General features: G+C 35.8%; 1 protein-coding gene across 1 annotated transcript in view; it reads left to right on the top strand.

The window, feature by feature from the left end:
• The window catches only part of LRP1B (LDL receptor related protein 1B), a 2,136,850-nt gene that overhangs the window by 1,264,324 nt on the left and 846,346 nt on the right, over window positions 1-26,180 (top strand). The window contains exons 19-20 of the mRNA XM_062186250.1: window positions 19,811-19,891; window positions 21,025-21,192. Coding sequence (XP_062042234.1) covers window positions 19,811-19,891; window positions 21,025-21,192 — 249 coding nt within the window. The remainder of the gene's footprint in view (window positions 1-19,810; window positions 19,892-21,024; window positions 21,193-26,180) is intronic.

Genomic DNA, 26,180 nt, shown 5'->3' with positions numbered 1-26,180 from the left:
TGTTGTTGAGGTATGGTTCTTATAGGAAGCTAATAGATAGGTGATATTTTTTAATCTGCTCATCTAGTCTGTGTCTTTTAATTGGATAATTTAGAACTTTTACATTAATGATACTATTTGTAAGTAATGACTTGGCCTTGCCATTTTTCTATAAATACTCCTAATATTTGCTTTGGATTTCTTTGTACTTTTACTGGGAGATTTTTCTGACTTCATATTCTTTTACAATGATAATTATCCTTCTGTGGTTCCATGTGTAGCACATGCTTAAGCATTTTTTATAAACCCTGTTCAGTGGTTTACAAATTCTTTCAACTTCTGTTTGTTATGGAAGATCATTATTTCATCTTCATTCATAAATGAGAGCTTTGCAGAGTACAATATTCTGGATTGAAAGTTGTTTCTCTTATAAGTTGGATTATATCTCTCTATTCTCTCCCAGCCTATAGGGTTTCTGATGAGAATTTAGCTGTAAGTCTAATTGGAGATCCTCTGAAAGTAATCTGTCATTTATGACATGTACATTTTGGAATCTTTTCTTTATGGTTTACTGTGGAGAGTTTGACTACAATGTGTCATGGTGACTATCTTTTCTCATCATGTCTATTACGAGTTCTATGTACATCCTGTACTTGGATGTCCCTTTCTTTCTCCTAACTGGGGGCTTTTCTGTAATCATTTCAGTAAATAGACCTTCTATTCCATTCTTTTTCCACACCTTCAGGAACTCCTAAGATCTGTATGTTGGGTTGTTTAATACTAATCCATAAATCTCCAACACTGTTTTTCATTTTTCTAATTTATTTTTTTGTTTGAGCGTTTCTAAAGATCTGTCTTTTAGCTTGGATATTCTTTCTTCTGCTTCACCAGTTCTGTTGTTAAAGTTTTACACCAATTTTTTATCTGATCTATTGAATTCTTCATTTCTAATGTTTTAAATTGATTTCTCTTTAAAATCTCAATATTATGGGGAAAATCTCATTCCTATTATTTGTAGATTTCTTTAATTAATAGATTTGTTCCTGACTGCTTTTGAGTAACCTACAATTAATTCCATTTTGGTCATTTCACCAGTCTCTTCATTTTCACATTCTAGTATTGAAATGTTTTGTTCCTTTTGGGGCGATGTCATGTGTTTTTTCCTTATTTTTGTTTAATGAATTTCTACATTTCTTTTAGGCAATTTTGGAGATACTTGCAGGTTTTTTCTATCCACTAGTTCACTCCCTAAATGGCCACAATAGCCAGGGTTGGGCCAGGCAGAAGCCAGGAGCCAGGAGGTACTTCTGGATTTCCCACAAGGGTTCAGGGGTCCAAGCACTTGGCTCATCTGCTGCTGCTTTCTCAAGAGTGTCACAGCCTGCTCTTGAACGAGCACCCATATGTGATGCTGGTGTCATAGGCGGCTGCTTTAAATGATGTACCTTCACACTAGCCTCTGAAATAAAATTTTGGTGAATTTATCCTAGAATTAGTATCAGAAATTATATAACCTTCATCTAGAGTTTCCAAGTTTTCACTATATTTTGGGACAATCTTCTATGCCTATTTCACAATTTTTATTCATCTCTCCTAAATTCCATTAATTTCAAAATCACTGTCAATAATCTGAAATAAAAAGTATTAGATGTTTATTACTTGTTTGATAACTTATCTCAACAGGATGATACTTTTTTTCTTTTTTGGCAAGTAGGTATTTCGTTTCTTTCTTGACTCTGATTTCAAATTTTAGTTTCTTCTTAATTCCTCACTCTCCAATCTGACAATGGCCATCTTTATTAAAGGTGTGGAATTGGGGAAATTATGAAGCTTTTTCCTGCCTTCATTCTAGTATATGCATTGCTTGGATTTTTTCTCTTCTTTGATTTATATTTAAAGATCTTTTTTTTTTTTTGTCTCTAAATAGTACGCAAGCTTATGGTAAGTTGTTTTCTTGTTATTCTTTTAGTCCTGTGTCCTTTTTTGCATCTGACTTTAATTACAATTCCCTTTGGAACACAGTTGATTGATATGCCCCAATCTGTTGAAAGGTGGAAATTAAGTAAATCTGGGTGTTGAAAGCCACAGGCAGAAATGGTTAAAAACAGTTGGATTCCCTAACTCAGTATCTACAAATTCCTTGCTTGAGGATATAAATCACCTGCAATGCTTGCTGCAGATGAACATTCTCTGGCTTCGACTCCCTCAAAGATTTCAGTTCCTCTTCAGATGGAATCCATGAATCAGTATTCTAGGGGAAAGCACCTCAGGTGATTCTTATCCTGAAACAAGATCAGAGAATTTAAGTTTTGTGATTTCAGCACTTCTTGCAAATTAGTGATTGTTAGAGCTACCACAACAAATTACCAACTATAACAACAGGGATTTTTCTTTCACAAGGCCAGAGGCCAAAAGTCCAAAATTAGAGTGTCAATGGGGCTTTAGGGCTACTTTTGAAGGCCCTAGAGGGGCCTTGCTTCCCTCTTTCAGCTTGTCATTGCTATTGGCATTCCTGGGCTTCTGGTAGCAAAGCAATTTCTGCCTCATCTTCACACAGCCTTCTTCTCTGTGTTTCTGCCAAATCTCCCTAATTTTTCTTTCATGGGGACATTAGTTATTGCATTTAGTGTCTCCCTTAATCCAGGATCATCTCATCTCCAGACCGATCATTCTACTACATCTATAATGACGCTCTTTCTAAATAGAGCCATGTTCACAGATACTGCTGGTTGGAATTGGATCTGTATCTCTCAAACATACAGATCAACTTTATTGTGCCTCATAACATCAATTAGAACCAGAATAGAGGTTCAACTATAGGTAATTTTAAACCTGTCCAGGTTAATTTAATATGCATCCAAGTTTTTCAAACACTATGCTAGTGGCTGTAATGTAGGCCCTGCCTCCTGGTTAACTTCTTTCACAGTCTCCACGGCCCTCAATTGTTCTAGCTTTTCCATCCAGTCCAGAGCTCTGCACCACTAGGAGAAATCTGTACCTCACCAGCCACAGGGCAGTAATAATTCTAACTGCCTTTATGGAACTGACAGAAACATAGCCCTTTAAATTTCTATCCAGAGGAAACATCGATTGTTTAGAGACTTAGGAGGCATTGATTTCCTCATTGATTAAAAAAAAACATACTCACACATATAAGTCAAGTTCAAATGAAATAATACATTTAAAAATCTTGATAGTATCTGGCTTATTGATCATTAAAGATGATTCATAAGCTTGTCTTTTTCTTTTTTCTTTTAACAACTTTTCTATTCTCAAGTACGGATATATATATGTGTGTGTGTGCACATGCATATATATTTATCATACATATTATGTATACATATTATGTATAATATATACATATATATGTTATATATGTATATATATATATAGAGTTGAAGTTGACCCAATTGAACTTTCAAAAAGTAACATTTCCCAAATCCTTAATTTTGTAAATGTATTGCTTGAAGTCTTGAATTGATCCTAGAGCCATAAAACTTCCATCATGCTAAGTTGGCACTTTTTGAACAAGAGTTCTGTGCATATTTGCCTAAAATGTAGCCAGTGTGTCAGTAAGTAATTTGTGTTACTGTTACCCTATATCACTGATGTCAAAGTCTTTCTTTAGGGCAAGTATAAGATCTTCATCCAAGCATATGCTTTGATATATTATTTTTAAAATTCCAGTCTGCCTACAAGAATGACTTTTCTACTTACCTGTGCAGACCCAATTGTCAGCTACTGTTTGCTTTGATATAGAAGAATTTCAAACACTTATTCATTGGAGTCTTTGAAAATATGACCACATCCAATTACAAAATGAAATAAAATACTCTTTCATTGCACTCCATTCTAGAAATATAGCTTCTGGAAATCTAGGTTTAATGTTTGTTACTATTTCAAAAGCAATACACACACACACACAAACACACGTATATCAATAAAGAAAATTAGATTGTATATAAGCTCTTAAAATAAAAGCCAGTCGTCATTCTACATAATCCATTTCACTGTTACCAGGGGCAGCCATTTTAAACTCTCAGCCAAATTTTTTGGTTACTTCCTCTACTTTTCTAGTAATATCTATAATTACTATTTCTTGGTTTCCTAAAATACAACCCAGTTAAGAAATGGGAAAAGGACTTAAACAGACATTTTTCAAAAGAGGAAATCCAAATGGTAAACAAACACATGAAAAAATGCTCAGGATCACTAGCCATCAGGGAAATTCAAATCAAAACCACAATGAGATTTCACCTTACCCCCACTAAAATAGCTCTCAAACAGAAATCAACAAACAACAAATGCTGGTGAAGCTGTGGGGAAAAAGGTACCCTAACCCACTGTTGGTGGGAATGTAAACTGGTAAAGTCACTATGGAAGACAGAATGGAGATACCTCAAAAATCTGAATATAGACCTACAATATGACCTAACCACCCCACTCCTGGGAGTTTACCCAAGGGAAATGAAATCAGCATAGAAAAGAGTTATCTGTACCCCCATGTTCATTGTAGCTCAATAGACAATAGCTAAGACATGGATCAACCCAAATGCCCATCAACTAAAGACTGGATAAAGAAATTGTGGGACATGTACACCATGGAATACTACACAGTGGTAAAAAAATGAAATCTGTTCATTTGCAACAAAATGGATGAATCTGGAAATCATATTTATTGTAATAAGCTGGTCCTAAGGGGACAAATAACATGTGTTCTCCCTGACCTGTATAACTAATAAGCAACTAAAAGGCAATCTGTGGAAGTGAAATTGACACTTTGAAAAGCAATGACTTTGAACAGCCCTTGCCTTGACTGTTGAAGAACAGTTTTTTTTTTTTCATACTATTTGTTGAACTCTTTATTTAACATAGAGTTAATCATATGTGTGTAAAGTTCATTGAAAATAGATCTTAGTAAAAAATAAGAGAGGGTAAGAGTAGAGATAAGAGAGGGAAGAAGAAGAGGGTGGGTGGGACAGCAAGTGTAGTGGGAAGAATCACCATATCCTTAAAGTTGTAATTATGAAGTGTATGAAATTTGTAACTGTAAAGCTGTATAGTTCTGCATACATTCCTATGGATGTACTTCTAAGGGTGCAGTTTAAAAACTTGCCATGGGACCCCAAATCCCCTTAAGCTGGGTGATAAAAATAGCATTTTAAGTGTTAAAGTGATCATATGGATAGGATTAAGTATTAAAGTGATCATATAAATAGGATTAAGTCTTTGGTGATAATAATAGATAGAATTAAAAAGGAGTGAATGCTCTAATTTAAGAGGCAGTCCATAAAGAAGACACTCTGACATCAGAATCAGCCCTTTAGACTTCCCGGTCTGGCTGAAAATCCCATGAGAGCATTTCAGGCATGGAAACCAACACACTGTGGCAAAAAAAAAAAAAAAAAAAAAAAAGTCCTACATGAAAGACCTCTGTGGTTGAGAACCCATTGGAAAGAAGTGGTCATCAAAGAAGGAGGTACTTTGCTCTGAAGGGAGGAGAGAACTTCCACTTTGCTTATGGCTTTGTCTACAAACTGATAGAGTCTGTGGATTCAAAAGGCTTTCATAGCCTAGGCAGCTCATGTCAAGAGCCTCAGGCGATCACTGACATCATACATAAGAGTTAAAGTAGCAAGAGGAGTCACTGTGCCCTAACTTTCCATTGAGGACCTCTGTCCTCAAAGAGTTGTATTATGAGAGTTAACAGTACCACTGGTTCTCAAAGATTTATTTTGTTTTAGTATATTAAGTAGAGGATATTCTTATGTCTTGTAAGTTTTAGTTATGCGTAAGTGTCCAACTCCATTGCTTGTTTTCTAAGGTGCTTCCTTAATTAATAATAAAATTTGTCCTCAAGGACTTATTTTCTTTTAATGTATTAGGCAGAGGATATAAGTTATAGTTATGTCTAAGTGCTCATAAAAATTGTATCATTCTTGGGTGCTTCTTTAAAGTTACTTAATATTCTCAAAAACAATGAAATTAACATCAAGTTGCAATGATTTTGAACAGCCTTTGTCTCAACTGTTGAGTTATAGTTTTTTTCTTTTTGTTCAAACTGTTGAACTCTTTATTTAGTATAGAGTTGGTCTTCTGTGTATAAAATTAATTGATAATAGATCTTAGTAGAGAACAGGACAGATAATGGGAGAGGGAAGAGAAGGAGAGTTGGGGGTATGGATGGGAGAGCAGGTATGATGGGAAGAATCACTATATTTCTAAAGTTGTGCTTATGAAATGCATGAAGTTTGTATTCCTTACATGAAAGTTTTCTTTGGGAAAAATGCTTATATGTTAACTTCCTCTTGACTAGAACACACTGTACATTTAAAAGTTTTAAATTATACCTGTAGGTAATAAAACATACCATATAACTTTATAAAAAATAATATTATCATAATTTAAGAACTTTATATCTCATGGTATAATTTAAAGTAATAACAAAACTATGTTAAAAAATATAAAAGTGAATGTGAAGGACTGAAAGGATATAAAATTTCTCATGTTTAATAAACACTTTTTGAGCGATATTTACTTCATGAAAATTAATTTGTAAAATATTGCTTATTGATCAGTATCATAAATATTTCAAAATATTTGTATGTGAAACAATATATATTGAACTTATGATTCATTTCCATTCACATAAAGGCTACCTATATTAATTTTATTTAATTTGTCATGAGAAAGAATCTATGTAATATTCTTTCATTAGAAGCTATTGATATTTGCTTATGACTGGGGGAAAAATTGTTTTCCTAAAATTCTTTTGCGAACACAAGAAAAATGTGTAGTTTTTTTACTTGACAGTTGAGAAATTTTATTTGTCAAATAGTTAGATCAGTATATCGATGGATACATGGATAGATTATATTTATCAAGATTGTTAACTTGGCTATTTTTCTTTGTTCTTACTTGTATTTTGCTTTCTTAAGGATAGCTTTTTTAAAAAGCCAATTCCCAAAATGTATTTTTGTATTAAATATAAAATGTCAATAATGAAAAGCACCTTACAGTGTTGCTATGAGGATTGAATAGGAACCACACTCTCATACCAAACATGTTTGGACAAATTTTATCTCTCTCTCCTTGGTTTATCCCTTAATCCCATAAATAGGTTAATAACAATGCTGATCTTATTCTATAAGCCTACTTTTAAAAAAGCTAATGGGACCAACATTGTAGTATGGAGGTAATGTTGCTGCCTGCGATGCCAGCACACCAAAGGGTGCAGGTTCATGTCCTAGCTGCTCCACTTGTGATCCAACTTCCTGTTAATGGCCTGGGAAAAGCAGCAGGGATGGCCCAAGTGCTTGTGCCCCTGCACACGTATGGGAGACCTAGATGAAGCTTCTGGCTCCTGGATTTGGCCATTGCAGCCATCTGGGGAGTGAACCAGCAGTTAGAAGATATCTCTCTCTCTCTCCAACTCTGCCTTTCAAATAAATAAATAAAATCTTTTACAAAACAGTTTCTATACCATGTAGATTTGCATTTAAACTTTTGCAATAATTTAAAATTATAAACAATAATATTTTAAAGTGTATCTAAATTTTGAAATCTGTAATAAATATATATAAGTGCATTAATAATCATAGACAAGGTTATAATAAAATATTTGGAACCAAGTTTATATCCTCTGATTTGCAGTGGTTAGAACTCACAAATAAGGACAAGGTATGCTATTTCTATACTGTGTACTGATAAACATGGGAGCTGTCAGGTAGGGAAAGGTGCAGCACTACTGCCTTACTCTTAGATTTAAACCACAGTCATTCTCATGGATCCCCTTCCATTGAGTGCAAATTTATTTTTGTACCATTTTATTTTGTACCATGATTTTTATGTTTTGATTGTCAGCATAGTTTTAAATATTCTAGTACTAGTGACATCTGATGCTGTCCACTTACTGACATCGATTTCTTATTCAGAAGCCAGATATGGGAGTGTGGTGCCCAGTGACAATGTGATTGCTTGGGAACTTTTATGCTATTTTTTGCATGTAGGAGAAATGATCTGTAACTAGAGTAAGCAAGAGTGAGACCATACAAACCATTTATAAGCATAACTATCCACAGTTGAGATAGCTGAGCTTTTCTGTTTTGGAGATATATATATATATATATATATATATATATATATATATATATATATTTAAAAGAACAATTTGGAAGCCAATTCTGTGACAAAGAAGGCTAAGCCTCCACTTGCAGTGCCGGTATCCCAAGTGGGCACTGATTCGAGTCCCAGCTGCTTCACGTCCCATCCAGATCCCTGCTGATGCGCTTGTGCACCTAGGAACACTACAAAAGATAGCCCAAATACTGGGCCCTGTACTCACCTGAGAGATCTGGAAGAAGCCCCTGGCTTTTGGTTTGGTCTGGCCCTACTCCAGGTTTTGTGGCCATTTGGGAGTTAACAGCAGATGGAAGCACAACCAACCTCTCTCTCTCTCTTTCTCTCTCTCTCTCTCTCCCCTCCCATCCCCCCTTCCTTCTTTCTCTGTATCTCTGCCTTTCAAACAAAATAAGTAATTTTTTGAAACAAAGGGCAATTCCCTGGAGAGTACAAACATAGTCAAGATATCAAAATTGTACATACACATCAACCATCATCCATAGAGCTAGTAACAAGCTATTACCCAACCACATTAGTATTATTTGCAGTAAAAAAATATAAAATCCAGTGTTCACAATGATGTATTATACGCCATATAAAGAACTAGGAGAGGAACTGATGCACTTAAATACAAAACAGAGATAAGGAAATGGAAAGTCTAGTTGCCTGGTTTGATTGGTTTACCCTATGCCCATGTATTGAAAAATTTATAGTACCTCATAGTTTAATTAGTGCATGTTAATCAAAAAGTTTAAAATATAAAATTTAAATAAATTATAAAATAAATAAATAAAACTCTTAAAATCACTTTAAAAGGTTAATGTGCATGAATAATTGAATAAAATTACTCATAATAGTGTGCTAATTTTTAAAATGGTAGACATAAAATTGAAAAAAATCATCACTAGCCGCCTGACTACTATTTTTGGGCATTGAGGTATTTATCCCTAGTGCCTACACATGAGTAAAATTACCAACCATAGTGTCTAAATTTGAGAAAAATATAACAAGATACTGGAAAGCATATCATTAAAAAAAATTCACTGGGTGGGCATTGTGGTGTAATGGGTTAGGTCACTGCTTGTGAGGCCAACATCCCATATTGGAATGCTAGTTAAAATACCATCAGCTGCACTTCTCATTCTCCTCCCTGCTAATGTACTTGAGAAGGCAACAAATATTGGTCCAGCTGCTTGGGCCTCTGTCCCACATGTGGGAGACCATGATGGGATTCCTGGCTCATGGCTTTCACCTGGCCCTGACCTGGCTGTAACAATCGAGGGGTGGAGGGGACAGGTGAACCAGTTGATGAAAGATCTCTTTCTCTCTGTCTCTTTCTTTCTGTTGCTCTGCCATTCAAACAAATGAATCTTTAAACATTTTTTCTTTAGGTTTAGAAGGTTATCTTTTACTTTATAAAGTTTATTTATTTATTTGAAAGGCAGAGTTACAGAGAGGCAGAGGCAGAGAGAGAGAGGTCTTCCATCCGATGGTTCACTCCCCCAAATGCCTGCAACAGCCAGAGATGCACCAATCTGAAGCCAGGAGCCAAGAGTTTCCTCTGGGTCTCCAGGCGGGTGCAGGGGCCCAAAGACTTGGCCCATCTTCTACTGCTTTCCCAGACCATAGTGAAGAGCTGGGTCAGAAGTGGAGCATCCAGGACTCCAACTGGCGCCAATAGGGGATGCCAATATTGCAGGTGGTGGCTTTACCCGCTTACGCGACAGTGCCGGCCCCTAGAAGGTTATCTTTTAAAAATAATATATTTTTTTAATTTAGTCTCCTTAGGAGAAAAAAAGACAGAAATTTCCTCAAATATTACCTTAAAAGAAATGACAAGACTAATCTACTTGAGATGCATGGTTTTCATATATTTGGAGTTTTGATATAAACTATATTTGAATTAGTCATTATTGATTTTCTCCTATATTTCATTTACCATTACTAACTTGATAAAGTTCTTTTTATCATTGTTTGTGATGGAAATTACACATTTATTGTTCAATTATTATATTTAGTGTATAATTGAACATAGGCATAGTTTAATACTAATTATTTTAATTTCCAAGGGAAAACTATTAGTGTTAGACTTGAATCTTCTTTAGATCTGAATTTTTTTCTGCTGCCCTAAAATGTGTGAAAAACATAGTATGCAGGGAAAGCATTTAATCTTATGGTTAAGATTTCATTTAAGATGCTCAAAACCATATAAGAGCTGCTTGAGTTCAATTCTCAGTTCTGGTTCCTGATTCTTGCTTTCCTCAAATACAGTCCCTTGAAGGCAGCCATTATGGCTCAAGTAATTGGGTTCCTGTGAGTCATATGGGAGACTTGGATTGTGTTCCAAGCTTCACACTTTGGTCCAGACCTGGCCTCAGAGACATTTTGACAGTTAGTCATAAGATGGGGAAGATGGGAGCACTCTCTCCACCCCACTATATCTCCCTGGCTCACTCTCTTCTCCTCCTCTTAAAAATGAAATGTAATAAAACTCACTAACGCACTTTACTTTATATCTAACTTGTTATCTGAACTACTGAGATGCTCTCAGTCCAGCTGTCTCTCTGCTTGAAACATGATCTCCTCCTGCTTTCCAAAATAGCATATTTCTTGATTTTCTTCTTACATTTGTCTGCTTCCTTTGTATCTAACCGAATGTCAGACACTATTTCAGAGAGCGGGTTGCCTTTTATTTGAGGGCAGGGGGAGGGCACAAGTATTTGAATCAATCCAGATTCAGTATTGTCAATAATTTGCAAGCCAATCCAGGTATTTTTTAAGGCTTATTTTATTTATTGAAAGGTAACATGATGGAAGGAGAGGGACACACAAAATGAGAGAGAGAGAAAAAGAGAGAGATCTTCCATCTTCTGGTTCACTCTCCAAATAGCATAAGAATTGGGGTTGGGCCAGGCAGAAGCCAGGAGCTTAGAACTTCACCAAGGTCTCCAACATGAGTGACAGAGGCACAACTACTTGGGCCATCTTCCAAAATATTCCCAGGTACATTAGCAGAACTAGATTGGAACCAGAGTAGCCAGGACTTGAACTGGTACTACAATGAAATGTCAGCATTGCAAGCAGATGATTAATCCTCTGCACCACAATGCCAGACCCCATTAAGGTTTTATAAAGTTGTGGGAGTCCTGGATGAAGCTCCTGGCTCCTGATTTTGCCTGGCCTAGTCCTGGCTGTTGTGGCCATTTGGCGAGCAGAAGGACTCTCTCTTTCTCTCTCTCTCTCTAACTCTGACTTTCAAATAAGTAAATAGATCTTAAAAATAAATTACAAAAAAGTGTATCCACCTAAAATTAATTTAGATTCTTCCTTGGTGTGCTGTAATACCTTTTTATATGGATGCCTCTAGTTAAAATGTTACATCCCAACAAGTTGAAAATATCTTAGGTTGAAAATATGTTTAATGCCCCCAGTCTACTGAGCATCGTCGCTTAACCTAGCCTATCTTAAACATGATCAGAACATGTTCATTGGCCTACATTTAGGCAAAAGCAGCTAACACAAGGCTGTTTTATAGTCAAGTGTTGAATATCTTGCCATATTTGAATACCTGTTACCAAAAATTATGGCAACAAATTCCACTGAAGAGTATTGAAAGTTTAACTTCCTGATCCTATGGTAGTCTGGGAGCTGTGGCTCACTGCTACTGACCAATGCCAAGGGAGGACTGCACTACATATCAATAGCCCCAGAAAAGACCCAAATTCAAAATGCGAAGTATCATTTCTTAATGTAGATAAGGTGGAGAAACCCAGTGATATCATAGAAGTAGTTTAGTTTAAGAAAATAATATACAGAATTAATTAACACAGAGAAAAGGAGAGAGATAGGGAAGGAGAACAGAGTAGCAACATGACCGGGAGCTCTCCCTGAACTGACTTTGGAACTGAAAGTTCGGAGAGTTGCATGATAGAAACTCCTGAAAATATTCAGTAAATCTTGTACTGGAGACTCATGTGACATACATGCTGTATGTTGATGAGATGATAATATGACTAGTTATCATTCAACAGATAAACAGTTGTAGTCAGTAGAAATGTTAGGCCAGTCCAGAAGAGAAGGCCCTACCTACCCAACCATTAAAAGTTGTGTACCATCTATCTGCACTGTATTATTTACAACATGTTTATTGAAATCATTGGTCTAATTGTATTGATGATATATGTGTCCTATTAGATTATAAACATTCTGAGAAAAGAGAAAATGCAACATTGTATTTCCAGTGCCTGGCGTTATTTGTTTATTCTATCATCCATTCTACATGCTGTTTCTCTAATTAGGCATAATACTCTCTTTGATATAAAGTTCTCAATAAAATATATTGGATGAATATAACTTTTGAAACATTTTTTTCTTATCTTTTATATATTAGGAACACAAGGTCAAGTAATTGTCCCAAATTTTCTTTAAATTAATGATGAGACCAGAGTATGTAGCCAGGTTTTCCTCTCTGCAAAACCTATTTTCTACATACATGGCATTTTAAATAATATATACAATGAGGATTTTATGTGGCAACAGTGAAAGCAGAAAAAAATCACAATTTTCAGTACACTGCTCTCATGATTTTCTCTGAAGTTATATTTACCCCATTGGATTTTTGAATTTTCTTCTATGTAAGAACAAATTCCCAGAGGCAAAACTGGGGCTAGTATCTAGAAATGTTTATTTTCTCAGGATATAGTCATATGATATGAATAATTTTAAAGCACTGTTTTCATCACAACATTTAATTATGTACATTAGAAAAAGTAAACTTCAGAAATAAGGTTTAAAAGGAAGACTTAAACCACAGAATGAAAAACTAAATGTTTATCTTTCCCTAGATGGTTCCAAACCATATTATTATTTTGAAGGTGTTGATATGATACGAATGGTATTGCAAAAATGTAATGTATTCTGGCATTTTTCAGTCTGATATTCGAATTTTTTTCTGTCACTTGCTAGTTAGGGTTGTGTGTCCTTAGGCAAGGTCTACTGTTTTCATTAGCAAATTGGAGACAGCAAGGAATAACAACTGCAGGGCTGTTGTGCACAGTGTAGGTAATATACACAAGCACAGAGAGCTAGCCCAGTACCACACACTCAGTAAACAATTACAGATAATTTGATTATTATTATCACCTTTAGGTAAAGAGATTTCTCTAAGCCTTGATGCCTACAATATTCTAACCTTGTGATTAACTTGAATTTTTGATAAAAAATGGTACATACTTAATCATCTATATAACGGGTGCTAAATGATCTCAAACAAACAACTGTACTTTAAGATACCAGTAACAAATTATTTAGAAATACTTATTTGGAGGACAAGGAGAAGGAATAGATAGGAAAATTCCAAGGGCATAATTAGTGAAGAAACATAAATTAGATTGAAAATTTACTTTCCTGGTAAATGTTCCTTTAAGCTTTGTATGCTGGATAAATAGGGTACTTTGACAACTGTGATTGTCATTGAGAGAAAAAGAAAACTACGGCCATTTATCTGATAGCATACATATAATCTGGTAATAAATTTCAAGTGAAAGTTATAATAGATAAATTGAGCATACTACCTACAACAATAGAAGACTTTTTAACAGTCCATTACTCCATATTAAATATTATATGAGTTTGAAGTACTGAGATAAAATATAGTTTTCTTTTTCTTTCTGTAATTGTAGCATAATAAAATGTGAGCCACTTTTAGTCATAATTTTTCTTTTTCAAAGTTAATCAGGTAGTATTTCCAAGTGTCTTGCAATTTGCGTTAAAGGAAGATCCAAAGTCAAAAAAGATTTAAGCAAAGTTGAAAAAGAAGAGATTATGTGTAACATTTAAGTCTTTGTCAAATTCATAATGGTATTTCAGCAAAAGTGAGTGTGCAAAAATAAACCAAAAGAGATGCTCTTCAACTTTTAAATTATCAGTAATATGAAAGGAGAGAGACATGGTTAAATTTATGTTAAGAAGCTTTTTGTAATATTTGGAGAAAAACGTATATGGTAGTTAAGTCTCAGCTTCCTATCACTGTTGGATATTGAGGATAAGATACCAAAGAATTAGATGTTTTTCTACATTAGTGAAAAATCAATGCCTTATTGGCATTTATATCATTGTTTGTAATTTTGATGGAATTCTTTCTCAAATGTGTTGCTCATTTTAGTTCATTATTAAGCAGAATAAACCCAAATATAATTTTAACATTTGTATATTAGTTCTGTTATTTTCTGAAAGTCTATTATTGTGTCTTGTTGTAATGCTGTGATAACTCCAGGAGTTATTTAGATGGTGAATACCATTTTTTTTGTTTTTGCATTAAATGTTTCTAGGGTTTCTGTGCAACTTCTAAATGGTGTTCTTGGTCCTTGAGACCTACAGGATCTGAGATTTAGGGCTAAAACTCAAGAGTCTGTGACAGGGAGGCTGAATGATTTACTCAAGGCCACGTTAGTTTGAGAATGAGTAATTAATAACTTTACTTCTTGGCCAGCGCCATGGCTCACTTGGCTAATCCTCCACCTGCGGCACCAGCACCCTGGATTCTAGTACCAGTTGGGACGCCAGATTCTGTCCTGGTTGCTCCTCTTCCAGTCCAACTCTCTGCTGTGGCCCTGAAGGGCAGTGGAGAATGGCCGAAGTGCTTGGGTCCCTGCACCCGCATGGGGGACCAGGAGGAAGCACCTGGCTCCTGGCTTTGGATCAGTGCAGTGGGTTGGTGGTAGCAGCCATTTGGGGGGTGAACCAACAGAAAAGGAAGTCCTTTCTCTCTGTCTCTCTCTCTCTCTCTCACTGTCTAACTCTGCCTGTCAAAAAAAAAAAAAAAAACTTTACTTCTTTACATTTTTGATTCCCAATAATATTTGTGTTCTCTTTGGTGATTTGCCTTCTGATTTCTTCTAGTACTCCAAGTGTTTTTCTCTATAATACTTTTTGTGTTTGCCCTATAAGCTGATTTGAAGAGTGAAATCGACAAGAGAAATGATGAAACAAAATATTGAATTAAAAATGAGATATAATTTCAAATTGTTTAGCAACACTTTATGTTATACACATATGTATATGCATGTTGTATTCAGTATGAGCAATAGGTACCTTTCTTTAATTTTTTTAGAGACTGAAGATATATTGTATTTTACACTCATTTATTCTAAGAATTTTTTTACTTACTAGTTGTTAATTTCCAAGTTATTTGTTGGCTGTATTTTAGAATTAGAGTCCAACACTTGGAAGTAATCTTAAAGTTTACATGGAAAATGTCCCATCTAAAAGAACTATCACCAAGTTTCAGAGTTTCTAAAACAATTGAATGGTTCATTTTCTTCTAGTAAATTTTGTAATTTTTTTTTAGTATGCTCCTAAATTTACAGATAGAAGAATAAAATGTGAATTACCTTATTTTAAATTCAAAAGACTTAATGTTGTTTTAAATTTTTTATTATTTATTTGAGAGAGAGAGACAGCCAGAGAGTGAGGGAGTGAGAGTATGGGAGAGTGAGGGAGACAGAGAGAGCTGCTACCCATTATTCTCTCTCTACATGCCCACAACAGTGAGGACTGGGCCAGGCTAGGGCCAGGATTTAGGAAGCTAATCCAACTCTCCCATGTGGAAAGCTAAAATATGATTACTTGGGCCATCACTTCTGCTTCCCAGGGTCTGCACTGACAGGAAGCTAGAGTAAGAAACTGGAGTCAGGAATTAAACCCAATTATTCTGAGGTGGGATGCCACTGTGTTTACTGCTACACTAAACACCTATTCCCAGACTTAATGTTAGTTTTAAAAACTAGATTTCACCATATCATTGAGTCTGAGAGTTGATTGTTCACTTATTTAAACCAAACTGATGCTTTGTTTAATTTCCATGATTCATGCTAATGCATCTTCTAAACGCTAAATATTTATTGCTTAAGAAAAAAAAAATTGGGTAACGTTCATATTGACCTTTGAAGCATCGGTCTTCATTACCTTGTCAAGTAATGAAGGAACGTTTCTTAGAAATTTGTATTAAATGATGCCTTGGAATTTTCACTTTCCTTCCAGTACCTCCCCTTCTATGACAGAATATTTGGTGGGTTGCTGCAGGAGTAGCTTTTCATATAGGCTTGGCTTCCTTCTCACATCATCCTCTGCATTACCTCTGTTTAGTTTATTTCTTTGGATCATATGTAAGCTCTGAAGATGTTTTCTGGAATTTTAAAAGTTAAATTTATTTTAAAGTTTAAAACCTGGTAATCAGGAAATCTCAAAGTTTTGTTCAGTTTTCAAATAATTTCCATTCAATGCCAGTACTTCAGGTGAAGACGCTCATTACTTGGACAAGTTCCCAATAGTAATGCTGGCTGCCTTCTGAAGCCTGTTCACTGTCGCTGATGGCCATCCTGGCTGCACTGGCCACACACTAAGTTCTTTTTTTTTTTTTTAAAGATTGATTTATTTATTTGAAGCACATATCTACATAGAGAAAGAGGAAGAGCCAGAGAGAGAACTCTGTCATCTGTTCATTCCCCAAATGTTCATTCATTCAGTCATCTAGTTCATTCCCCAAATGGCCACAATGGCCAGAGTGGGCCGAGCCAAAGCTTAGGAGCCCAGAGCGGCTTCTCATGTGGGTGCAGGGACCCACGCGCTTGGACCATCTTCCACTGCTTTCCCAGGTGCATTAGCAAGGAACTGGATCAGAAGTGGAGCAGCTGCACCTGGAACTGATACCCATGTGGAATGCCACCATCACAAGAGGCATCTTACCTGTTTGCTCCACACACTAAGTTCTCTACACACTAAGTCTGTCTTAGTCTCCACACACTAAGTTCTGAGAACTATAAAGTTGACTCATTTTCACCTTACTTTGAGTATGGATGAATATTCTAGTTCTAATTTTAAATTAAGATATTAATTTTAGGGTGATACATAGATAAATCTTTTACACTATTATGCAAACTTATTCTGTATCTATTAAACCCTTAATTCCAGATATTCATGATTTGTCAGGCTCTATGTGTTTATAACCTATTAACTTACATATATCAACGTTTTAAGATACAAAAGGAAACCATTCTAGACAAGTTACAGCCATGTAACTTAAAATTCTTTTTTCCAAAAGATACCATCACCAATGCACTTCATTGTTTAAAGAGGTACCCTAACCTGATTTTGAATGAAGCCACTATTTGAAGTACTTTGTGATGTCTTCAACTCTTAAAGAGAAATGATCAGAAGTAGGCAAAAAAGTGTGGCAAAACTCGTTAGGTGAATTTTGATACAATCTACCGTGTTAAAAAAAAAAAATGAAAAGGAGGTAGTGTTATATAATTTAAAGATAAGAAAAAATACTCTAAATGATAGAAAATTATAGCATTATAAAATTATAAAGGAGTAGTTGGTATGTACAAAAGCTAATGAATCACATAATACACGTATTTAGAATTCTAGTTTGATTCTGATAAAGCCAAGGAAGTATTACCTTGCATAATGAAATAATTTATGAGAGATGTTCATCTTCATGCTTAATATATGCTAAAATATGGATAGGGTAAAATAACAGCTTAGATACATTCATGGATGATAAGTGAAAATGATATTGAAATTGGCAACACCATGGTAAAAACAATGATGGATAGAGAGCTTGAAGAAGTGATTTCTAAGACCTATTTTTCTCTAAAGAAATACTATCCTAATTTTTTGTGTCTCAATGTCCTGGGGTCAAAATGGTTATAAATAATCCATGGTTTTCATGTTTTTTAAACAGAGAAATATATTTTTTGTTATTCAGACATTTTTTCTGGATAAAAGAATGCACAAGTATTAAGCTTAAAATTAAAATGGTCAATCTAATGAAAGCTAGCTAGCTAGCTAGCTAGATAAGAGATGGAGAGACTTGGTGGTAGGATTTTAGGCAGCCAAAGTCTGGCCTGCACTACCATCAGCTCTCTTTAGTAGCCTGTGATAACCTGCAGAAAACAGTTTGCAAATATTTCTCTTCTTGTACCTCAAATAAAATCTATGATTCTAAGTCATTTGTCTTAGAGTGAAAATCAAATATTAGTATCAAAATGTATTTGACTCTTATCAGTTTCTTCTGTTTTTATATCAATGAACTGATGGAGTTTCTTTTTTCTATTTTTAAAATGCCTATCAAATCAGCTCTTATGTGTGTGAGGATTTAAGATTCCATGCATAACTAAAAGATTTCATACTGAGCAATTTACATAAACTCTAGGTGACTTACTTTGACTGTATATGAAATAGGGAGAACAAAACGTTTTCCTAGGAAATATAAGACAGCTACTTTGAAATCTTTAAATGAACTGGTCAGCAATTACATTTTTCTCTAATTACAACTGCTTCTCTCCCACAGTTAATCTTGATTATCAGATCTTGTTATGACAGTGTTGTTTTCTGGATTTACTAATATTCAAATTTGCTAATTATCTCATTTAAAAGCCTTTGGCTGTGCTATTTCTAGTGTTTTGGTTTATAATTAAGTAAAGGTGAAGAAAGGTGGGGCTGGCCCTTGGCTCACTTGGCTAATCCTCCACCTGCAGTGCCGGCACCCTGGGTTCTAGTCCCGGTTGGGGAGCCGGCTTCTGTCCCGGTTGCTCCTCTTCCAGTCCAGCTCTCTGCTGTGGCCTGGGAGTGCAATGGAGGATGGCCCAAGTCCTTGGGCCCTGCACTCTCATGGGAGACCGGGAGGAAGCACCAGGCTCCTGGCTTTGGATCAGCGAGCGCACCGGCTGCAGCAGCCATTTGGGGGTGAACCAACAGAAAAAGGAAGACCTTTCTCTCTGTCTCTCTCTCTCTCTCTCTCTCACTGTCTGTCAAAAAATTGCTTTATTTTCAAACCATTTTTTAAAATATTTAAGATTCATACTTTCAGTCTTTGAAACTGAATTTAAGGACCAACACTGGGAGCAGCAAGAAAAGCCACTGCCTGTGGTGCTGGCATCCCATATGGGCGCTGGTTCAAGTCCTGGCTGCTCCACTTCTGATCCAGCTCTCTGCTATGGCCTGGGAAAGCAGGAGAAGATGGTTCAAGTATTGGGCCCCTGCACTCGTGTAGGAGACCCAGAAGAAGCCCCAGGCTCCTGACAGCTCCGGCTGTTTGGGGAGTGAACCTGCAGATGGAAGACCTTTCTCTCACTCTGTATCTCTCCTTCTTTCTCTGTATAACTGAGCCTTTCAAATAAATAAATAAATCTTTTTTTGTAAAAAAGAATACTATTAGGAACTGAATTTACTGCGTTGTGTATTTTACTTTGAGCTGATGAGGTTAGCATCCCTCAGAGACAGCATTCTATCTGAATGTGCTGTTCTGACTCACTGACTCAGAAACGACCTTCCTCTTGAAAGCATAGATGCATTTCGTTGCAGCTGCAGAGGGTGGAGCTCCAGTTGCTGCTGTTCTCTGGCTGGAGATTGAGTCCCTCTATGCATGAAATTGACATCTATTCATTTTTTCAGTGTGATGAATCCAAATGTTCCTTCAACAAGTAATTCTCCTAGGCCTCCAGGCACTGGAAAGTCCTCATTTAAAAGATAATAAAAGTATTTGTATCCTATGTCATCAAGAAGTTACATTCAGTATCTCTTATTTCCTCTGTGCCTTTTCAGAGAATGGGGCAGAAGTTCTCATCACATTCGCAAATAAGATACAAATTAGGTTGAGCGTAATCAATACCATGTTTCTTATTGGTTGTTTTTACTTCTTTCATAGAATTTCCAACCTGCGAGCCGCTAACTCAATTTATTTGCAAAAGTGGAAGATGCATTAGCAGCAAATGGCACTGTGACTCTGGCAAGTATCAAATATTCACTGTAAGGCACTGCTTTGATTGGGAGCCTGGCTGGCTGGGTCATTTGGCTTCCTTCAAAGGTAGCTTGTAAGATAAATTTGCACAGCCAAGCAAAATGGCTATGGCACATGGTGAGAGGGCAGTTGGCACATCAGTGGGGATCACTGTTAAGGACAACAAAGCTCAGTATTTGTCCTGCGAGGCTACCATGAAGATTTGTTTTCAGATATTGTGTTGAATTCAGCATAAGTTCAGAAACACAAAGAAAGGGGACAACTCAGAAAATGACCTGTACAATTCAGGTACCCAGCATTTATATAACCTCAGGATGGAGTAGTTTGTAAGTTGTTATGGAATTATCCAGATTGATCTCAACTCTGTTCCCTTGCTTTTTATGCACACATGGTGTTTCTTATACTCAGTTGTACCATTAGGCTAAATCATGTCAAATACAGGAAAATGAATTACATACAAATTGGAGCATTCTCACACATTTATTTCAATTTAATCTATTCTCACTTCACATTCCTTTCCCCTTCCTTCTGCGATGGTTCTTTATAAAGAATGTAAATCATCTGCAATGATAGTATATAACCATTTTCAATAATAAACAATAAACACATATACAGGAGCCAGTAGGGGAAGGGTACACAGTGAGTTCTCATGTTGGGAATGGAAAAGAAGGGAATGAATTGAAAATATAACTCTAAACTCTGGGGCACAGGAACTCTTAAGTTTGAGTGATAGTTTTCCACATCAATTGTATTTGCTAGTTTTTATATCAGTTTTATTGCTAGTTATCTCATTAAATTCCTACAAACACCAACACCACCTATTTCATATTGCATAAATACAATCAGTGGTTATTCATTTCTGAATGACAAAATTTGAGCTTCAAAAGCCAACATCGTTTTTTTAGTTTAGTGTTCACATTAAATTAGAGTAGAAGCAATATAAAAAACAAAATAATTCCCCAGTCTTCATCAGAAATGCTGATCTACCTACCAATTCATTATTCTTTTCTTTTCATTATTTCTTTTGCCACTGTATGGCAAATAAAGAAGCAAGATATTTTGTAGGACCAATTCTCAGCCTGTGTCAGTTTTCATTACCTGTTGTTGATGTTTCTTCCCAGATGACGACTGTGGGGACGGCAGTGACGAGGTGGGCTGTGTTCACTCTTGCTATGAGAATCAGTTCAGATGTTCCAGTGGCAGGTGTATCCCAGGCCATTGGGCCTGTGATGGGGACAATGACTGTGGAGATTTCAGTGATGAAACCCAAATCAATTGTACCAAAGAAGGTTAGTGAACTTGTAAATACATGAACTTTCATTTTAGATTCATAAATAATATTAGTATTATTTCAAAGCAAATAAATATTGTGTAAGAAATAAATTGTTCACTTGATAAGAGGTATATATGGGGAACTCTGCAGGGTTCTTTTTACTGGTTTCTCACTTTTATACTTCTATATACCTGGATACATTCTGTTGACTTTGCTTCTTACATTCTTTGCATGCCTGTACTTACTATTCTTTTAGCCCCTCTAAACCCAAAACCATCCCAAAAAGCAAACCAGCAAATCTACCAATGAAAAAATTCATACCTTTACTTTTATTTTCACCAGGAATCTGTTTATGGTTTGAAATAATCCCTAATGTTTCCAACTGTTCTAATTTTTATAATATGTGCTAAGAGAGGAGGGAAATCATGATTCCCAGTATGTTGATGGGGAGGCTGACCCTGCCATTTCCATGGGTTTTATTTCTTTTTTTTTTTTTTTTTTGGCAAAATTTCATTAGCCTCTGGGCCTGTTAATAAGTTAAAAATCATATTGGAGGTATCACAGTAAAACAATCATATAATCAATACTTAAAAAGAACTTTTACTTCTGCCAAGAAATTAGCAGAGTATTTTATTGATTCTTTGCATACTCTGCAAGTGTTTATTGAGGACAAAAGATGGATAAAATGATGAAAAATATTTGTTCCAGTTCAGTTTAGGTATCTAGCCATAAAGCAGACAAACAATAGAGTGATTTAGTAGCGTCACAGTGGTGGTGGTGGTGGGATTGTGTGGTGTGTGATTATAAGAAAGGAATACTCTTAAAGTGTTTTTCAAGGAGGTATATTAGTCATCTGCAAATATTTGACAACCTGGAAGGTAGACAGCTTCTAAAGTGTTTTGTCTCCCCTGGGATACTTTTGTCTTTCTTCTGTCTTTTTTCTATCTCTTTCTTTAAACTATAAATTATGGGAATAGTGAGATATTGAAGAAACTATGCAATACTAGGATTTCAAAGAATAAGCATGACATTTTGTAAGTTCCCTGATTCATGAAAAACACACTGTTTAATTTTGATGTCACCTGAGTGATCGGCATTCTGAGTCATAACAGTGATCAAAATATGGTCAACAATGAGCCATGAGCCATGACACAACGAAACACAGAGCAAATTGTCTTGGCATGATTCGTGTCTTCCCCTGGCACTGGATATGATGGAAATATAATGGAAATAGAAAATGACTAAGAAAATTTTGTGACAATATTTTATGGGATTTAACATGAGCATATTTGATTCAATTTTGCTTTAAAATGAATTGTAGAATAAGCTGTTATTTAATATTATCTGTTTGTATCTATTATGTAGTATGTTCTTTCTCTTTCTCTCTCTCTCTCTTTCTCTTTCTTTCTTCCTTTCCCCCACATTACCTCTTCTCCCTTGTTTACCACTATCTCATTGTTGTGCTCTTTTCTCTATCAAGTTAGTTTTATATAAATACATGAGCTAGAACTTTTTGCTTATCATTAATCTGGCATGGAACAAGAAAAAAGTATACATAAAAAGCATTTCCCTTGTTTAAGACATTCATCTAGGGAGTGGTTGACATTTCATTACTACATAACACAGCATATAAACTGCCTTTTCCCTCTTCACAGATGTCTCTTTAGGCTCCTCATGGGGTATGCATCTGTGGCCTGCTGGCACTGGCCCATAATATGCTGTAGAAGATAAATTGCCCTAAAGTTAATCTATTTTCATCTCAGAAGTGAGATCTTTTCACTGTGCTCAATGTGTATTTATGTCTAAGTTTAAATGATCATTGCACATTCAAAGTCTTGAAGATTGCTTTAGCCTCATGAGTATCCCAAGTGGCTATCCCATAGGCTCTGTAGATTTTTTTTCTAGTTTTTCTGTCATAGAAACAGTGACTGTATAATATTAAGGATCTTCTTCTTTAGAGCACCTTCATTTCTATGTTATATTACTGTAAATGACATACTTTCAATGTGAATGGCATGTATTTCATGTATGATTATGCTAAAGAACTAAGGAAATGATACAAATGATGTACAGGGTTGTGGAACATGTTTTAAGCAAAGAAGAAATTCCAGAGCTACCTTATAAGATTACAAATTGTACTAGGATTCCATAATCAAATATTCTATGTAGTGAATACAAGATGCAGAAATTTAGAAAGTTACTATTCTGAGATGATTTTGGTACAAGACAATCCAAAGTATTCAAAGGGAATTTGTATAACTTTATCAATATTTTTATTCTATTTTCTGGCATAGAAGTTGTAAAATAATGATGACAAGCAGAATTGTTAAACTGATCAGGAGAGTCATTTCCACATGTAGGATTTGTGGGGCCATTGCCAAGGTAAAGTAGAAATTTGATGCAATTAGTCATAATTCAGTCCCAAAACCTGCTGTGGAAGGAGGATCAGGGGATTCTGGCTTGAATTTCAAGACTGGCTGTCAAAATTTATCAAATCCACCATATAATTGCTCAGTACTTTGCTTTACACTGCCTGGGTAAGCAGAATATATGGTGCAGTTTCTCTTAACTCAAAATATTTTAAAAAGGATAGAAATATTCTTGATTCCACTGCTAGAAGAACAGAGGCAGAAGAAAATAGGAAATGGAATATCCTCATATAATCTGCACTTCAGGAAATTCTTGAATAAGTTAGTATTTTCTCTGCAATCGCTTTCTTTTTTTTAAAACTTTTATTTAATGAATATAAATTTCCAAAGCACAGCTTATGGATTACAATGGCTTCCCTCTCCCCAAACTTCCCACCCACCTGCAACCCTCCCCTTTCCCGCTCCCTCTCCCCTTCCATTCACATCAAGATTCATTTTCAATTCTCTTTATATACAGAAGATCAATTTAGTATATATTAAGTAAAGATTTCAACAGTTTGCCCCCACATAGTAACACAAAGTGAAAAATACTGTTGGAGTACTAGTTATAGCATTAAATCACAATGTACAGCACATTAAGGACAGAGATTCTACATGATATTTTTAAAAAATTGATTAATTAATTTTCTATGCAATGTCCAATTTAAAACCAAGTTTTTTTTTTCATTTTCAATTATCTTTATATACAGAAGATCAATTCAGTATATACTAAGTAAGGATTTCATCAGTTTGCTCCCACACAGAAACACAAAGTGTAAAAATACTGTTTTAGTACTAGTTATAGCATTACTTCACATTGGACAACACATTAAAGACAGATCCCACATGAGACGAAAATACACAGTGACTCCTGTTGTTGATTTAACAATTTGACACTCTTGTTTATGGCGTCAGTAATCTCCCTAGGCTCTAGTCATGAGTTGCCAAGGCTATGGAAGCCTTATTTATTTATTTGAAAGGCAGGGCATGTGTGTGTATACACACATACACACACACAGAGAAAAAGAAAGAAATCTTCCATCCACTGATTCATTCCCCAAGTGGCTCCAATAGCCAGGACTGGGGCAGGCTAGGAACTCCATTCTGGTCTCCCATGAGCATGGCAGAAGTTAGTGCTTGGACCATCTCCTCCTGCCCTTCCACTAGCAGGAGCCATATGGGAAGCAGAATAACCAGGACTTGAACCAGCGCTGAAATACAGGATACAGGCATCTAAGCTGTGACTTAACCCTCTGTATCACAGTGCCCACATCTCCCTTATCCTTCATTACTGCTAATGTTTGTTTGTTTGTTTACGTCCTCTCTGCTCAATACACAGTAAATCCCAGAAAGATAGAGAAATGTTAATTCCTCTACCTATTATTTAGCAGCAACTACCAATGAAAAGATGTTATTAGTTGTAATAGATGAAAAGGGAATTAACATATGTTGGTGATCTAGTATTTGACAGGCACTTTACCTTTGCTACTTCATTTAACCTTTATAGTAACTATGCCTCAGAAAAGTTGTGACATTTGCCCAAGGTCACACAGCTATATTCCAAACAAAACAAGGACCGTTGGCTCTTTATTCAGTGTTCTGTTTCTGTAGGTGTGGCATATGTAGGACCTTTGAAAAGTTCATGGAAAATGAGTATTCTGAAAAAAACTAACTTCTCTATTTTTAAAAAAGAAGATTTATTTTATTTATTTGAAAGGCAGAGTTGCAGGGAGAGAGGGAGACACACACAGAGGGAGACTTACCTTCCATCCACTGGTTCACTCCCCAAATGGCCACAATGGCCAGGGCTGGGCCAGACAGAAGCCAGTAACTAGGAGCCTCTTGCGGTCACCCTTGTGGGTGCAGGGGTCCAAGGACTCGGGCCATCTTACTGTGCTTTGCCAGGCAGAGTAGCAGGGCCCTGAATTGAAAATGGAGTAGCCCGGACTACAACCATTGCCCAAATGGGATACCAGCATTGCAGGCAGTGGCTATACCCGCTATGCCACAATGCTAGCCTCTAAACTTAACTTTTAATTAAATTTTTGCAGAGTTGTTGAGGGACCTTGTATAATCTCCTTTTTTCCTAATTTTCCATAAATTAGCACGTATATGATCATCAAATAACTACACCTTTCTGTCAGCTGCATCCTCAGTGTCCCTTAAAGATGAGAAAAGACAGACATCCCATAAACCATAAACTACAGTTCACTGTAATGAAATTTCACAAAGGGAACTACATCAAATAGTCTCAATAAGTCCATCAATGTCTCTTTTTGTTTCTATCTTCCTTTACCTCTGACAATTTACCTTGATACAATGTATTCTGGGACTGTTTTTTATTGGAATAGCTGTGGACATCCTTACACAGATAGTTTCTTCAGTGATTCAAAGAACGTGTTTATCTGTCCTAAAAGTTCTACTTCAGAGAACCAGAAAATTTAGGAAGCTGCAAGAAAATCAAACCATCACTTAATTCAATTCCTTTATTGTATAATTGAGGAAAAGGGCTCAGCCAAGTGAAATTCAATCCTTATGAGTATATAATGATAGCAAAATTATTATACTGCCTCCTGGAAGGAGCTGATAATGTTCT

The sequence above is a fragment of the Lepus europaeus genome, chromosome 1 (assembly GCF_033115175.1).
Source record: "Lepus europaeus isolate LE1 chromosome 1, mLepTim1.pri, whole genome shotgun sequence".
NCBI classification, from domain to species: Eukaryota; Metazoa; Chordata; class Mammalia; order Lagomorpha; family Leporidae; genus Lepus; species Lepus europaeus.
The sequence above is the reverse complement of the archived record's forward strand: the minus strand, read 5'-3'. Positions and strand labels throughout refer to the sequence as shown.